Source organism: Mchenga conophoros, linkage group LG15, assembly GCF_057382185.1.
Source record: "Mchenga conophoros isolate Kocher_MC1m ecotype Shallow Benthic linkage group LG15, M_conophoros_male_GT1.1, whole genome shotgun sequence".
Taxonomy (NCBI): domain Eukaryota; kingdom Metazoa; phylum Chordata; class Actinopteri; order Cichliformes; family Cichlidae; genus Mchenga; species Mchenga conophoros.
The window spans coordinates 28,214,450-28,232,386 of NC_140540.1; the positions used below are offsets into that span (position 1 = coordinate 28,214,450).

The 17,937-nt window shown below is 40.8% G+C and overlaps 3 protein-coding genes across 7 annotated transcripts in view; 2 read left to right on the plus strand and 1 right to left on the minus strand.

Annotated features, from left to right (window-relative positions):
* The first annotated feature begins 623 nt into the window (after nucleotides 1-623).
* Nucleotides 624-2,013, plus strand: lyset (lysosomal enzyme trafficking factor). The gene has a single exon (XM_085246118.1). The coding sequence runs from the start codon at nucleotides 624-626 to the stop codon at nucleotides 993-995; it is 372 nt and encodes a 123-aa protein (XP_085102244.1). The 3' UTR covers nucleotides 996-2,013.
* Nucleotides 1,464-15,286, minus strand: LOC146558589 (uncharacterized). The gene is made up of 2 exons (XM_085246119.1): nucleotides 15,078-15,286; nucleotides 1,464-1,630 (listed from the first exon to the last, which is right to left on the minus strand). Exons 1-2 carry the CDS (start codon nucleotides 15,271-15,273, stop codon nucleotides 1,536-1,538), a joined length of 291 nt encoding a protein of 96 aa, XP_085102245.1. The 5' UTR covers nucleotides 15,274-15,286; the 3' UTR covers nucleotides 1,464-1,535.
* Nucleotides 15,148-17,937, plus strand: part of ubr7 (ubiquitin protein ligase E3 component n-recognin 7) — a 34,966-nt gene continuing 32,176 nt past the window's right edge. For 3 of the 5 annotated variants that reach the window (XM_085246114.1, XM_085246115.1, XM_085246112.1), the window contains exons 1-2: nucleotides 15,148-15,286; nucleotides 15,871-16,007. The gene's annotated coding sequence lies outside the window, so the exon portion shown is untranslated. Of the gene's footprint in view, nucleotides 15,287-15,497; nucleotides 15,516-15,870; nucleotides 16,008-17,937 lie in introns of those variants that run through there. The other 2 variants (XM_085246113.1, XM_085246116.1) reach the window with 2 other exon arrangements.

Here is a 17,937-nt window from a genome sequence, read left to right on the forward strand (position 1 = left end):
ATTAGATGAAAAGTGAATTGACTAAGGTGGGAACCGTGGCTCAGGGGGTTGGGAAGCATATCTGTAACCGGAAGGTTGCCGGTTCGATTCCCGGGCTCTCTGTCCTGGTCGTTGTGTCCTTGGGCAAGACACTTTACCCTACCGCCTACTGGTGTTGGCCAGAGGGGCCGATGGCGCGATATGGCAGCCTGGCTTCTGTCAGTCTGCCCCAGGGCAGCTGTGGCTACAACCGTAGCTTGCCTCCACCAGTGTGTGAATGCGAGAGTGAATGAATAGTGGCATTGTGTGCCTTTGGGTGCCTTGAAAAGCGCTATATAAATCCAATCCATTATTATTATTATTATTATTATTATTATTATTATTATTATTAACTGAACATTAAAACCTGCAGTCTCCAGTGACAAACTGTTTCTTAGATTTAAATCAGATGGAATTGAAATTGACAGGGGCAGAGATTGTTTATCTCAGCACTGATGGAGTAGTTATTTCATTGATCCTAACATTGATTGTTGATTTGCTCTTTTGGATGATGTAATGACCTCTGACCTGTTACTGGATATAAGAGCACTGATGAATGTTGATCTTGTTTTGATTTTTAATCTGTTTCTTCCGCAGTATGGAGGATGATGAACTTCCGTCAGAGGATGGGATGGGTGGGTGTGGCTTTCTACTTGCTGCTCAGCGTCATGGCGGCGTACTACATCTTTGAGGTCCACAGCTTTAGTTTGGAACGTGTGCAGAGAGCAGGTACCAGCCCATCGGCTCCACCTCCTGCTATCACTGTCCATGGATCACTACTTCCTGTGTGGATGTGGGCATTGATCTTCCTGCTGCCATACTTGCAGCTCTTTCTCTTCTTGTTCTCGTGCACAAGGGCGGACCCCCGCGCTGTTGGATACTGTGTGCTTCCTGTCTGTATCGCCCTTCTGTACAGCCGCCGCCATGCCGCCAAATTGGCCAATCACAGGGCAGCAGGATCGCTCATTGACACGTAGGGGACGACCAATCAGAGAGCCTCCCACGTGATGAGGGGTGGGATGACAGCAGGACTAGTTTGTGATGTCATTTCCTGTGTGCCTTTTAAACACTCCTACAAGTTTTGCCCTGATTGCGGCCTGACAGGAAGTTCTGCCGCTCTCAGTACAGACTCACAGCACCCTGTGAAAAAAGCCCCTCCCACCAGTGGCAACCAGTCTTTTTCCCCTCTGTGTTTTTTTTTTTTTTTTTTTTTTTTTTTTTTTTTTTACTGTTGTGACATCAGTAATGTGTTGTGATTTGTTGCTTGGCTGTGAGTCACTTTATTTGCATTAGTTATTTGTTTACTGACAATGCAGTGATGTTGCCATGGTTACCTGATACATTATTTAGGTTAAGGTTAACTGAAAACCTCACAGCCAATCGGTGAGCAGGATTCCTCCGAAATGTGGTACTTTTCTCTATTTAATGAGTCACATGAAACACTGTTTACCTTGACATCTTTATTGTGTCGTCAATTTAAAAAAAGAAAAATCAATGTGAAAGTGTTCTCAGGTGTTTCAGGTTCGTGATCTTTTTGAGGGAGGATGCACTTCACAGTTCTCTTCTTCCTCAGCTTTCTCGTCCTCTTCACTGCTGTCTTCTTCGTCCTCATCTGTGACAGGTGAAACAGACAGGTGATGATTCTACATTGAACCTGGAGCATCAGACACCTGCAGTAACCAGCATCCTGCCAATTCACCAATCAAAGCGCTCAATCCACCAACAATAGGTCTTCAGTGACAATATCACAGTTAGTGATTCTGATTGTTTGATCAGGTGAGACAGGTGCTACAGGTGTTTAGCACTGACATTCATCAGTGCTCATATTTATTTATTTATTTTAAATGAAACCTTTATGAAGTGAAAACAAACATTGACAAAAGGACACAGGCAGAGGTCAGTGCTCAGGTGTGCACTGGTACGATTATGTTTTAAACATTGTTTTTTTGTATTTTTTTTTCTTCTGAGAATAAAACAAACCAGCTGTACGTAGAACCGTGTTTGTGTCATTAATCATCAGCACAAACTCCGGATCAGATTGTGGATGTTCAGGATGAGGTTGTTGTCTAAGCACCACTGTCTGAAGTGTTGGCTCTCCTTTGTAGTGCTAACCAAAATAAGCCAGTGTGAGCTCAGGTTCAATGTTTGTCTCTGAAAATGGCGAGATGCTTCAATTTTTGGAAGTGTCTCGCAGGGCAATTTTTTCCGTGTTAAGGTTGTGCAATTTGCAGTAAACAATGTGCTCAGAATTGTTTAAATACTCTTCTGTTGAAAGTGAAAGGCTTACAAATACATATGCACAAGTCCAAAGATCCTACTGTTCACAACTTTCAATCACAATCTGACTATGAGCATCTTTAATACATACAGCAGATTTTTAACAGAAAGAAGACTTTGCGCTCCGCAGACATCAGTAAATCTGACCCTAAATGTTCCTCCTCCTTTAAAACTCCAGCCTCTGTAATGAAGGATATTTTAACAGTCTGTTCAACAACAGGGTTAGAACACGTTATGAACTAAGATGTGTTTTGTAGTCCTTCTCCAGCACATTGTAGTTTCAACATGGCAAACATCTTACGTCATATCGTTAATGAGAGATGAGTGTAAAGCCATTCCAATTGTATGAAGTTACCAATTCTCAGGGGTCTCTCTTCTCTTTTCTTATCTTAAGTCCTTAGCAATTCTCCTATTTAACCTTCCCTTTATATTGGTAGGCAAAGAGATTTGGAATAGGAGGTATGAGGTACTCAAAATCTCTTGAAGTTCTCCAGAGGGCTGGTAATGAAATAATCATGTGATTCAGGTGTGTTAACCCAGGGTGATGTCGAAAACCTGCAGGGAGTGTTAGGAAGGTTATTTTTAAAATGTATTCCACTACACATTACAGAATACATGGCCGAAAATTAGGGCTGGGTATCGTCACAGATTTCTAGAATTGATTCGATTCCGATTCACAAGGTCTTGAATTGAATCGATCCACGATTTGATTTGAATTGGGGAAATTTTGCATCAGACAATCAGAAATATTATAATTCTTATCACGTATCAGTACATTTCCATATTTTTATATCTATAAAAAGAAAGCTGACACTTGTGAGACTTTATCAAAGGTGTAAGCATCACAGCAGATGCCTTTGTGTCAAAGTAACTGAGGATAAAACACAGAAAAACATGAAGGTGATTTTCCTTGCCTGGGATTTTATAGCAGATGACCTTAACTATTCTGCAGTAGATCAAAAATGAAAGAATACCATTAATTAACCTATGAACATTACCTGATACTGCTGAAGTGAAGCAGAGCAAAGTTACAGAGGTTTTATTAGAGACACAGCTAAGCGTATTGCAATTTTGCATAATTTTTACAAAGTTCAGTAGCCTATTGAACACAGAAATTGGTATTTCTTGTCGGAAGTATGTAAAAGGAAAGAAAACAGCAGCCGACAGTGCATGTTTACATCTTTGTGCAGAATCTGTTTACCTGCCCTCATTTACTGTTTTAGCTGTTTGGTGGTTGTTGAAATTTTGTGAGGTTTAAACTGAGATTCTGGCGTTTCAGGCAAAATTAATGTATATTTAAAAATCGATTCAGGATTTTAATGAATCGATATCACGTTATCCAAGCTACAATCGATTTTAATCGAGAAAGCAATGATCAAAACCCACCCCTACCCAAAATGTATTTTGTAACATAATCTGTTAAATTACTCAATGACAGTAATGTATTCTGAATACTTTGGAATACTTAATATATTGTCATGGGTTTTACAGCTACATGAATGTAGTATTGCTGTGTTACATTACTATTACTGAAGGCTACTTGCTATAGCAATACCAACTAGATTTTTAAATCTTAATATAAAATGAGTAACAGTATGGTGGACATCAGGTAAGGCTGCACTTTTTTGCAGTGATGTTGTATAGAAAACTATTTCTGTATCATTAATATGTTTTCTTTTTGTCTGTTAATAATCATGTGGAATTGCAAATGAATATTTGTAGCTAGCAGGTTGTTAAAGCTATCCATCAAGTCTAAAAAAAGCATGTTAATATGTGGAGATCCTGAAGGCTGCTCCAAAAATGATCAGATTATATTTTAAATATTTATTCAAGTCTCTTCCAAACTCCAGCTGTTTATTTTAAGTTTGAATATTTACTAAAATAAAAATAAAAGCGTTCTAACATCTCACTTGTTTGTTTTTATTCAGGCATACATGTGTACTATGTTTATTCAGGGAGATTAAGCTTGTGTTTTAGTCATGTAGTGTGGTTAACTGTATGAAGCTTATTAGACATTGTGAAACAGATGATATTTAAAAGCAAATTTTGCAAAGTGCTTAAGATAATTAAAAAAAAAAAATTCTTAAAGAAATCTACTACATTGTGTGCAATTTTTTTTATGTCATGTGTAATTTCCATTGCAAATATTACTCAAACTTAAATTAAGAGGGAATGGCAGTAAAAACTCCAGAGCAGTGATGCCATCATGTACATTGCCATACAATGCCATAGAACAATCACGCTGTGTTCTTGGGAAGTTTGGGCTTCCTTGTGAGTCCGGACTCGCGTACCTCAGTACAGTGGTCCCTTGCTATAACTCTGTTCACTTTTCGCGGCCTCGCTGTTTTGAGGCTTTTTTTTGTATGCAATTTTGCATGTTTTTTTTTTTGGGGGGGGGGGGGGGGGGGGGGGGGTTTAACAGCGCATTGTGTTTGTCGAGGAAACATTTTGCAAAGTCACCTGCGTAGCACCCAAAAGGCAGGGGAAGAAACCACTGCACAAAAAGTTGGACTTCTAAAGGAAGGTAGAAGTTGCCGTATTTTTTGGACCATGAGGCGCACCCTCTCCACTGAATTATAAGGCTTATTAAGCGAAACAAAACCGTCAGATAAGTATCTTGATGCATGCTCAATCATCCAGGTAGACGTCAGATAAGTACTTTACTCAACTCATTCTTCTTGCTTCCACTGCCTCCACTTCCATACATTGATTCATTAATGGTGAATTCTCTCGCAGGTGTTCTATTCCCATGTTCTGGACCTGAAAACAGGGCTTGGTCTTTGGTTTCATTCTGTAATACTGGACTTATTTTTCTACGAAGCTTTGAACTTTGAGAGTGTTTAAACAAGAGAGAAAAGTGTGAAAATGTTCACAAAGTGTGTAGTGAGGGGTTTAAAAGCCTTGAGACATGTTGACTGTAGCCATAGCAACTGTGCAAATACTTCCGTGCTACCTCTCCCAAAATGGCAAAAAGAAAGGCAGAAAACAGGAGCTTTCTGAACAGGTGGGAGACAGAATATCTGTTTACTAGGGTAAAATAAATGGTAAATGGCCTGTATTTATATAGCGCTTTACTAGTCCCTAAGGACCCCAAAGCGCTTTACATATCCAGTCATCCACCCATTCACACACACATTCACACACTGGTGATGGCAAGCTACATTGTAGCCACAGCCACCCTGGGGCGCACTGACAGAGGCGAGGCTGCCTGACACTGGCGCCACCGGGCCCTCTGACCACCACCAGTAGGCAACGGGTGAAGTGTCTTGCCCAAGGACACAACGACCGAGACTGTCCAAGCCGGGGCTCGAACCGGCAACCTTCCGATTACAAGGCGACCTCCCAACTCTTGAGCCACGATCGCCCCGTAGGGGTGCAACGATATTCGTATCGATATTGAACCGTTCGATACAGTGCTTTCGGTTCGGTACGCATATGTATCGAACAATACAACATTTGTAATTTATTTTATCAACTTTCCTTCTGACAATGCTGTCTGTGTTGAGCGCTCAGTGAATCTGCGTTCGACTACTCCGCCTAGGCTGCACTGTCGAGCGCAGATCCACTGAGCGCTCAACACAGACAGCATAGTCAGAAGGAAGAGCGCAGGGCAAGCTAGCGAGACAGAAGTTAAGCTCTCCTTGCAACATGGACCTCCCCCACCCTCATTCAGATCTGGCGTTTGGAATTATTTTGGTTTTCATGTGACGTATGACCCTGAAGGTAAGCGAGTCATGGACTAAAGTAAAACAGTATGTTGGATGTGCCATGCAATGCTCAATTACATGGGTGGGAACTAGTGTGTTAGCGCAGTTAGCTCGTTAATGTGTTGGCTGTCTAGCCCCATGCACGGGGCGATCGGCGGTAGCTCGTTAACGGAGATTTGCCGTGTTGTGGCGTTAAGGTCATTTCAACGAGATTAACCTGAAAGCACTAGTGGGAACACAACGAATATGACTGCACATTTACATCCTAGTGCAAAGACAAAAACAGCAAGCATGCTACTAACTTTAGCCGAGTCATTTAGACAGCTGTTAGCACATGATTCTCCTTATGCTGCTGAGAATATAGCCCAGAAGAAGCGGATAGTATAGCTTTTATTTTGGAAAGAGACATTTCTCTGTAATAAACTCTCTTTTCCAAAGATGAGTGATTCCTCAATCAGATACAGGGCTCGCAATATCTCTAGCCCGACGTCCCGGTGCTAGAGATTTTTTTCAGTCGGGCTACCAAAATCTATCTCTGCCCTGCCCGTCGGCCTATTGTAGGAAGGAAAAATATATGTCAATGCTTTTGCATTCTTTCAGAAATGTAGCTGGGTAATTATGTCATTTGCATCGGTGAGCCACTGTCAATATGTGACATTGAAATCGCGTTTGAATTTGCGCTTGTTTTTTTGCTTTCACTTTGCAATCGTGCGAACTGTGTATAGAGAGCGACAGCACTGATCTGTGAGTGATGATCATTTGTGCACCAATTCCTCTGACATCGTCTTATTAATCGTTAGCTTACTATGCAAACATGACAAGTGAAATCTCCCGCAGCAAGCTTAAACATGTGAGAGGTTGATCGCGCAGAGAATCTCTGAGCTTATGTGAGTGCGTGTGTAAAAGCAGCAGGATATATATTTTAGTTCTGCTGAGCCAAATAAGACAGGTCAGAAAAGCTTACCACAAAACGGAGAAGTTATGACAAATCAGACTATAAGGCAAAAAGAAAGTGCAGCTTTATGGTTTCATGGACAAAAGAATTTCTGTGGCTGCAATATGACGAGCTAAATAACCAGGGCTGCACATAAGTGGTCTGCAGGTGCGCATTCGCTGTCAAAATAAAAAACACGCAAAAAGGGTTAGGGTTAAATTTAAAAACTGTACTTTTGAGTTAAAATATATATTTATAATTTTAATAAATGACAAATTAAAAAGGCATGAAAAAAATTTTTGTATCGAAAAAATATCGAACCGTGACACCAAAGTATCGAACCGAACCGTGAATTTTGTGTATCGTTGCACCCCTACTGTTTACCTATGTGAAAGACTGACCTATTTGTCTTGTATGTGGAGCTAATGTGGCTATAACCAAGGAGTACATTAGACGACACTATGAAACGACACACCAAGACAAGAACCTGGACAATGTCCAGGTTCTTGAACCTGGACATGATTCAAAGGCGTCGGAAAACAGAAGAGATGAAAAGAAGTTTTGTTTGAAAACAGACTATGTTCAAAAAAGCCATATCACAAAGTGAGGCTGCTGTAAAGGCTAGTTTTATTGTGGTAGCAGAGATCGCAAAATCAGCCCGGCCCTTCAATGAGGGAGAGTTTGTGAAAAGGCGAATGATCAAAGTTTGTGACCTTGTGTGCCCAGAGAAAAAAGCAAACATTTTCAAATGTGAGCCTGAGCAAAAACACAGTAGCTGATTGCACACGTGAACTTGCCACCAATCTATATAACCAGCTGATGGAGAAGGGAAACCATTTCGTTGCATTCTCTCTCGCTGTGGATGAGAGCAGTGACGCCTCTGATACTGCCCAGCTTTCAGTCTTCATCCGTGGGGTGGACTCAAATCTCTGTGTTATGGAGGAACTTCTAGGATTAAAATCAATGCATTGCACAACCACAGGGAAGGAAATATTTGAAGAGGTTTCCAAATGTGTAACTGAAATTAAGTTGCCATGGGAAAACCTTGTGGGGCTAATGACAGATGGTGCACCAGCGATGTGGAGTCAACGGAGTGGACTGGTGGGCAGGGTACGGGAGAAGATGCGAGCGGAGAACTGTGCAGGTGAGCTAAATGTTTATCACTGCATCTAGTGCTGGGCGATATGACGATATATATCGTTTGGACGATAGAAAAGTGTCTATCGTGCCATTTGTCTTCTATCGTTTCTAACCTAATTTTATAAATTATGACATAAAATATATCATTAACCCTTTAAAACCGGTCGGAGCGGGCATGCTCCGTTTTGCCTAATTATTTTTAAATCCCTGTAGAACTGGAACCATGTAAGCTAGCGCAATAATTATTTTTTTTGCATAGGAAACTGGAGGAGTTGTACTTACATCTCATGCCATCAGCTTGTCCTAGGTCACGGTTTCTTTCCACATATAGCTTTGCAAAAATTGCATAAAAAGCACTTGCAGCAACAAAAACATAATATTCCAGAATCACGCTTTGCCGATCCGATCAGCTATTCATAACACTTCCTATGTTGGAAGTGTTGTTGTTGGTCAGCGTGAACTATTCCTTGTCCGCCATTACCTGCCCGAAACCAGAAGTGACGTCATTTTTGCAGAAAATTTCGTTTTTTACCTTCAGGGCCTTATAAGCCTATGCTGGTGTTTTTAAAAGTTATGTTTGACTTTATGCTTTTCTGTATCATTTCTGGGATGCTTAGAACTCAAATTACACTGTTGGAAATAGTTTATTTTGATGCACATGCTGTTTCTTTGCAGCAAGTTGGGAAAAGAAAAACTATAGCCAGCCGAAGATACAGCAGTCTTTCATACAAGGCTCTTATGAGAAAACGTCCCAGCGCCATAAACAAACCACAGCGAGCCATCTCGCGTTACATTTGTAAAGGCATGGCCCCTGTTTATGTAGTTGAGAAGGACAGCTTTCGTGACCTCGTCAAAGTCCTTGATCCGAGGTACGTTATGCCCAATCGTAAGCACTTCAGGAAAGTTGAGTTGCCTCGCTTATATGACGCATGCCAGACCAAAGTAGAGAAGGATGTTTGCAGTGTTGTGCACTATGCCTTGACGACTGACCTATGGACGAGCGGAGATACGCAGCCCTACATGAGTGTAACCATCCATTTCATTAACAAAGACTCCACCCGCTGCGCTTGCTGTTCACAGACAGCGTACTTTCCAGATGACCACAGGTCAGGTGGTATATCGTTATATATATCGTTATCGTGATATAAAATAATTCATATCGTGATAAATATTTTTTCCATATCACCCAGCACTAACTGCATCAAACATCAAGAATCGCATTGTGGCACAGCCCTAAAGATGGATTATGTTATGACCCCAGTAACACGAGTAGTTAACTTTATGAGAGCCAAAGGTCTGAATCAGCACCAGTTCAAATCTTTTTTTGAGGAGTGTGGTTTGGAATACGCAGATGTGCCGTATCACACAGAGGTGAGATGGTTAAGTCGAGGAAAAGTACTGAACAGGTATTTCGAGCTACGTGAGGAAATATTTCAGTTTCTGGAAAGCAAAGGGCAAGACACCGCTGAGCTCAGGAAGCAAGAGTTTCTGTGTGAGCTGGCCTTTATGTGTGACATCACAAACCATCTCGATGCGCTGAACCTACAGCTTCAGGGACGGGGGCGTATCATCATGTGTACACTGCAGTGAGGGCTTTTAAAACTAAATTGTGCCTGTGGCAGAATCCGATGCTACAAGGAAACCTGGACCATTTTCCCTGCTGCCACACGATGAACATGCAGATCTGCTGTGCTCCCATGTGCACAGTTTGCTGAAAAACTCTGTGTACTCAGTGCTGAGTTTACCCAGCGATTTGCCGACTCTGATGCCCAGAAATGTCAATTTGAACTGCTCAGTAATCCTTTTGCATGCATCAAGATGGTTGCAAACGCACCAACAAACTTCCAAATGGAGCTGATTGAACTTCACACGCTGAAGTCAAAGTATGATCCCTGACACAGTGTCTGACCGATGAACACCTTCACTCGATCCTGATGATTTCCTCAGCTCAGAGCCTGAGCCCAGAAATTGAGGATGTGTCTAAGCCAGATACCTGGCTTAGACACATCAGAGTAGATCAGTGTGCAGCAAACCCAGCTATAATTAACATGTTTTGTGCACATTTTCTTACTACTCCCAGACATGGGCTTGAATGGTTTCACGTTCAATTATACTTTTATTATTTAATTGCTTTTTAAAATTTTTTTTTTTATATTTACTATTAGCCTGTGGAAAAAGTTTACTGTTAAAATTTAATTCAGAAGGCTGCAAATACAATTTTTATTTAAGAAATGAATTCCACTGATGTGGAGTCAAAGGAGTGGACTGGTGGGCAGGGTACGGGAGAAATTTAAGTGGAATTTCGGTTTTACATGTGTGCAATATTAAGTTATATATATGTTTATATAAGTTATATATAGTTTAGTATTAAGCTTTACTTGTTCTACATTGAGTTTTCAGCAAAACTTGTTTGAGTCCATAAGAAAAGATTCATTCTTATATCTGGAGGAAGATTTTTTTTCAATAAATATTAATGTTAGCCCACGACTTTGTTCCAGTTTTGAATTTTGGCCCACTGTGTATTTGAGTTTGACACCCCTGCCTTAAGACATCTATAATAATTGTAAAAAATGAAGTTGGCTACTTCACGGATTTCACCTGTCTCAGGTTATTTTTAGAATGTAACTTTCGCGAAATACGAGGGACCACTGTATCGAGAAACGGCCTAACAGTCTGCAGTGAACTAACCACACCTAACACCAGCTAACAATGTTAGCTCGGTGGAGAGTATCCTTCATTAATAGTAATAAAAATCACACAGCAATAGTACATACTGAAGTTTCGCACATTACATTCTTCTTATGAAGTGGTGTCGGAAATGCATTCCTGCCTGTGGACTGCTGGCTCTGGGTCCATTATGTAAATGACGCCACCAGCATTAACAGGACCCTTACATTACAGCCTCTAATTACGTGTTTTGTTTGGGTTTCCAGCAATTAGAATCAGAGAAACTGCATTAATCCCAGATAGAAATTGAGTAAAAAAAAATTAAAAAAAAACAAAAACAGTACTCGAACGTGGCCCGCTCTCAGCCAAGCAATATATGACTACATTATGGGTAGAACTTTGTGCATATTGAAAGAATGTCTCATCCTAGGAGGTCTGTAACATTCTAGGGTGTTCACCCCCACATATAGGAGCATGAGAGAGGTCGTAGCTTGTCTTATTGTTTTACGGTAGGATTAACGTAGCTATGTCAGTTTTAGTTTAAGTGCCTTCTTTACATATGGATGAACTGTTGGATTTTCCAGACCAGCAGGTTAAGGGAAGTCGTTTATGGGGCCACACTCTGACCCCCCCCCCCCCCCCCCCCCCCCCCACACACACACACACACGTACACCTCCACATTCCAATGTAAGGAACAAATGCTTACTGAAGTATAAATAAAGACCGGGGCAGTTTCTCAGCGCGAGTCTCAGTTCTGGAGGCTGCCCTTGCTAGCAAGAAGTTCTGTGTGTTTCTCTTCTCTGAGTCTTTACTGAAGAAGTGTTTTAGAGTATATTTCTTGACAATGTGTAAAAACAAATGGATTTACGCAGGTATTTTAGTTCTGCTGAGCCAAAAAAGACAGGTCAGGATGAAGAAGGGACAGGCAAAGAAAGGCCTACCACAAAGCGGAAAAGTTACGACAAATCAGACTACGAGGCAAAAAGAAAGCGCAGTTTTTTGGTTTCATGGACAAAAGAATTTCTGTGGCTGGAATATGACAAGGTGAATAACATGATGTTCTGCCGGGTGTGTTGGGACCAGTAATTTTAGGAAAGACCCCATCAGAACCCATGAGAAATTTCTGCATCACAAGAAATGCATTGGTGCTCAGTCTGCAGCATCTTTCCCAGAACAAACACCCATTGCAAAAAACATGCTAAAAATAAACCAAGCACAACAAGAAGTCCTGAAAAAGCTGTTTAGAACTGCGTACTATGTGGTAAAGAGTGAACTACCATTGGCAAAATTTAGCAGTCTTTGCAAACTTCAAATAGCAAATGGCCTAGATCTTGGTTCCACAATGACCATGCTTGCAGAGAGTTTATTGGAGCAGTAGCACAAACTTCAAGAGACTAGAATAAAAAGGAAATTCAAGAAAGCAGGTTCTTATCCATTCTTGCAGATGGCAGTACAGACACTGGTATAATAGAACAGGAGTTGGTTCATGTCAGGTATGTGAGAGATAATAGTGACATAGCTACATACATGATCAAATTTCAGCCAGTCAAGAGTACAAATGCTGCAGGTATTTTAGAGGCTATTGAGAAGCAGTGAACACCATGGGTATCACAGAAGACACGTGGAAAAAGAAAGTAGTGTGTGCAAATGTTGATGGTGCTGCAGTGATGATGGGTGAGAAAACAGGAGTAGCTGGGAGACTGAAACAGAGGATACCCCACATCATAACAATCCACTGTGTGGCACACAAACTAGAGCTAGCTGTGCTGGGTAGCGTGAAAAGCTGTGACTGTCTGGTAAAATTTGAAGTTACACTGAAAACCATCTTAAAGGTGTACTACTATTCCCCAAAGAAGCGAAGAGAGCTGACAGAAATAAGTGAACTGCTAAATGAGAAGCTGCCACATTTCAATGGCCTGAAGAGCACACAGTGGGTTCCAAGCTGGCTGAGATGCCTGAAGGCTGTGGAAAAAAAATTACACTCCCACTGTTGTTCATATGGAGAACATGGCAGAAGGAAGTGATGTCAAAGCCGAGGATGCAGCCAAGGCTAAGGGGGTGGTGCAGAAAATGAAGACTGAGAAATTTGTTTCTGCATTCTGCATTCCTGCATTTCATGTTGGACTACAGTACCATCTTATCCAAGTGCTGTACTGATTTTCAGCATGAAAACCTAACACCCCCCCCCCCCCCCCCCCAAAACAAAAAAAACAAAAACCTAAACATTACACCTAAACAAATCAGTTAGTTGAGAGCACCACATCACGCTTACTCAGCCTGAAAACAAAACCAGGAGAATATCAGAAACCCTTGGACACAAAGTTCACAGCGAACCAGGATGGTAGCATTTGCTACTGTGGAACTCAGCTAACAAAAAGTCAGCGACCTACTAGAAGAGGTGAGGGCACAGACAGAGACACCTTTGGTGCAGAGATTCAGAAGATTATTGACAACACAGTCAAGTACATGGACAACAGATTTAAAAATCTGCGTGGAAAAACCTCTCTCTAGTTTCAAGGTTTTTGACCCTCCCACTCTTCCCTACCCTAGAAAAGAGTTGGCGAATTATGGGGATGAAGAGGTGGATTATCTTGTCACACATTTTGCCTGTTTGCTAGATGCAGAATAGAAAGAGAAAATTCCACAAGAGCAGATGGATCTAAAAATGTGGCTTGCAGAACACCGGGGTAGCAAAGTATATTGCTTGTACAGAGATCTCCTCTCTGAGAATCCAGAACACCTCTCTCATATCTTGTTGCTGTTGAAATTAATGCTGACACTTAGTCCATCAACAGCCATCTGTGAGAGAGGACTTTCTTGCATGAACCGAGTGAAGAAAACACATCTCTACACCCTGAAACACTGAATGACTGCATGCAAGTCTCCATTAATGGGGAAACAGTTGAATCTTTTTGCCCTGACAAGTCGATTCATGTCTGGATGCTTTCTGGAAAAGGTTCAAGACACCTGGATCATCAAGGAAAGGAAAAAAGAAGAAAAAAAAGACAAATGAATTCTGAAGTCTTAATCCAGCTCCAGCTCAAGATGCTATAGATTCCTGACAGTAACATGTTCGGTCCACTGGTAAAACGTAGTTCTATTAACCTGTGCTCGATTGCTCTGGAACAGGTGTTGTGTCAAAAAGTGATCGCCTGCCAAAAACTGATTTCTAATGTTTCCATGTGTTTTTATGTCTTTTTAATTATTTACCAACATACGTAAAGATGACTTCGGTGAACATGGTTTACAAAGGGGTTATATATAAAATTTAAAAATGACCTGTTTTTCAACTATCTTTATAACTCTGTTATTGTACTTACATTATAACCAATCCGGTCCTTTTTGTCCACTTAAAATATATTTACAGAATGATTGTAATATTTGTTGCAATTTCTGCTTTCTTCTTGGCCAGTTTACTCTCACAAAAGACATTTTTAATGTCAACGAGACATTCTTTTAACTGCATAAATAAAATATATACAAAAGTCACTGCCAAAAACTGATTGCAGCTTTAGCAGTTTAAATACGAGCAATCAGTTTTTGGCACAACACCGGAACCAGATGTAAGTCCCAAAAAAACTGAATTTTGGAACTGAAATTGAATTTTAGAAATGAAACTGAATGGTGAGAAGTGAAACTGAAATTATTTGAAAGCTACATTTTTAAAGGATAAAATACAGTTTCAAAGCAAATGAATTCATTTTCTAAATATAAAATTCAATTTCAATTTAGTGACAATCATTTTCAAACCAATATATTAAATTTCAAATTAGGCTAATTCAAATTTAGTTTTAAAAAGCATTTATTCAAGTTACAATTCAGATTCAATCTGAGCAATTCAAATTCGAATTTAACTTATTCAAATTCAGTTTCTGGTGGCACAAAGTTCTACCCACCACTACTACATGCTCACCCAACTAAGCTAAACTTACGCCCGACCACATTAATCACCAAAATTGGGGAAGGAGAGGGGATAGCCTAACATATGAAACAGGAAATGACCGCCGTGTATTCCATTTATTCCAACAAAGCAACTGTATTCTGATTACCACCTATTTAAACTGCAACGGAATACAGTTACTCATATTTTGTATGTTAAATATGTAACCCCGGTACATGTATTTCATTACTCCCGCTTCACGGGGAATTGAAGCCTGGAGTTCCCCACCCCTGCTCTAAGTACTCACGGCATCACTCCGAGTCAGGCTCAGTGCCTTTGATACCCTCTGCTAGATTTGTTTAGCAGGTAATAAAACAGAGGCCTAGAAGCTCGTTCAGCACATCTAGCTATCTTTCTGTTACGCCTGTTCACAGGTAGTTTTTTGTAGCTCACCTTGTGCGCATACTTTTTCACGCTCAACAAGCTCGCTGAGCAGCTGCGACACGTTCTGGTTCAGCTCGGAGATTCCGCGTATCAAAGAGCTAAGGTCTGTTTCTACCTGCACGCTGACCGTCTGCCTCTGCCCATCTCTGAGTCTCAGCTCTGTCCGCAGCGACGCCATCTTCCTCGATGACGTCATCGCGGACATCTACTACTTTCAGGTTCGCTTTATGATTTATTTATCAAAAAATCCTCGTCATGTGGAACTCTGATCTACACACCGGAACTGAGTAATAGTTTACAATAACGGGCTTTAAAGTTTCAGGGGTCAAACTTTGCTGATGAGTCATGTTTGGAATGAAAGCTGCGCTTTAATCAGTTGTAGGAGGACATTCGTTAAACACGTGAACGCGACACAGCGCTTAGCTTATTTTTTATTTTATTTATCAGGTAATTATTATAAACGTTATTAATATTCAGACTCAGTATATAATATTTATATTGTACGAACGTGATCCTATATTTTACGAACGTGATAATTATGTATATTGTAATAACGTGATATTATGTTGTTCAAACGTGAAAAGTATATTGTACAAACATGATAGTATATTGTACAAACAGGAAAAGTATCTTGTTAGAACAATAAACCTTTCACGTTATAACGTGATACACTTGTATTTTTCTTTTGCCTGGGTGGCAGCATACGCTTCCGTACAGTGGAGCTTGACCTGTTTACGAATTTTATTTGTGTTTTTGTTCCGGTGACGTCTCGCCTCACCGTCCCGCCAAATACGATCTGAAGAAGTGAACCGGAAGTTGTCATTGGTTAATGGTAGCTAGCAGCTCGATGACACACATCAGAACATCGGACTTGATTATTTATTCTTGGTGCTTCATCGACTAGTTCACAGTCAAGCGGAGCAATCTGACCCTAGATCGGTGAGTGTTTTTGTTCTCAGAGCGAGCAGCCTTAGCATTAAGCACGCTGCCCGTTCGTATTTACCGAGGATGCGGGCTGGTGCTAACTGGCGCTAACCGTTAACATGCTTATTGATTGTCGCCGGTGTTCCAGATCTACTGGCGTTTAGATCAACTGGCGTTGGTCGAACAGATGTGTGGCAGTCTTGCGTTTCAGGAGCTGCTACCGACAAACCAGCAAAAAAACGCCAAATGTGTCACCTGTGACACTTGTGAGGTTATCTCAAACACACTCCGTCAGTCTTGATGCTGTTGAACAACAAAATGTTTAAAAATGTGGCGAGTTTATCTGGTGATATCCTCATTCGCGACACGATCGCGAAAACAGCAAACAATTAATACCACGCCGATGTTGTTCACAGGACAGCAAGAGTAAACGATCGGGAGACTCTTGTCGTCGTTATCGTTCCCCTCGCACGTTTTATTTCTCCGGTTTCAGCGTTTTTGCTTCACAACTAAAGCGAGCAGTTTACTTTGTGCACTAACATGGAGTCGAGTCAACCAGCGCCACCTCTGGCCAAGTGCCACAGCCTACAGCCAGATCAACCTGTGACACACATCTGCACCACGTTTGATTTCGTTTCTTGCACAACACATTTGTACCTTTCAATTGTGTCTGTTTGTGCGTCATGCAAATAAACCTTTGAAATGAATGAAATGATATCATATATTCCTTATTGGCCTACATTTGTACAAAATTCCAAATTATATACACAAAGTCATAGAAATCACCACTCCAATTGGGCATCATGATTTTGATATTCTCTTTTCCCATAACAATGAAATACACCTTGGACAAATATGACACATCAATATTTCATTAGTGTTGTCACATCACATCATGTAAGCATCGTCTGCCTGTGTCCTTTCCCTGGAAATTAATATTTCCAGCCAATATACGCAATTCATCAACATGGCTGGAGAGTTGGTAGTTATATATAAAGTCAGTGACTCAGGTGTGTCGCTTGGTTTGTCATCTGTTTGTGAGACTGGAGGAGACGTAGAAATCTTTTGTTTTAAATCTTAGTTGGGAAGATTCCTGTTTTAAAACAAGCACTTTTTGTGAGAAATGCAAGAAGTACATCTGCAGAAAGCACACAGTTACATTCTGTCCATCATGTGGACAAAATCGAAAATGTTGAGCATTGAAAAACTGAGAACGTTGGGCAAGTTCAAAATACGTGTTTGTAAGAACGAAAAACCAAATTGTTCCTAAAATAGTTATGTTGTATGTCTGTGTTCTACATGTTTATCTGATGGGAAATAAAGTTTTATTGCAGTTTTTGGATAATTCTGAGTGGATTTACACAGTACGGATCTAAATGACCCGCAATAAAATCAATGTCAATTGTTTGTTCTTCAACATAATACAAGGGTTAATTTCCAAAACTTGCTTATGATCTTCAATTTGTAGCAGATCCACTATCACGCAGCAGCTGGAGCAGTTTCAAATGGAGCTCAGTCCACTACTGCCATAGCCTACTACTAGATTAACTTGTGACACATCTGCACCTGCTGCTATGATCACATTGAGTAGAGGCTGAGTGGCTGCACTAACCCCTGGTACATCCAAATCTACCAACAAACATGTTGAAAGATGCAATGCCAGCAATGTGGATTGTCAACACTGAAAACAATCAGTAAGCAAAGACAACAGGGATCATTTTTTTCTGTTTATTTAGCACCCACAACATTTGTAGTCGCCTTCTGCACAGGGGAAGTCCACACACACTGTGTGGTACCACTTTCCACAGAAGGTGCATTCATTCTGCAAGACTGAATGAGATTGTCAGAGTCATTGTCTGACTGTTTATTACTAATCACCTGCTGTACATTCACAGTAACTGCCATCTCCTTACAAATGTTTATTAGATTGACCACACTTATGCAG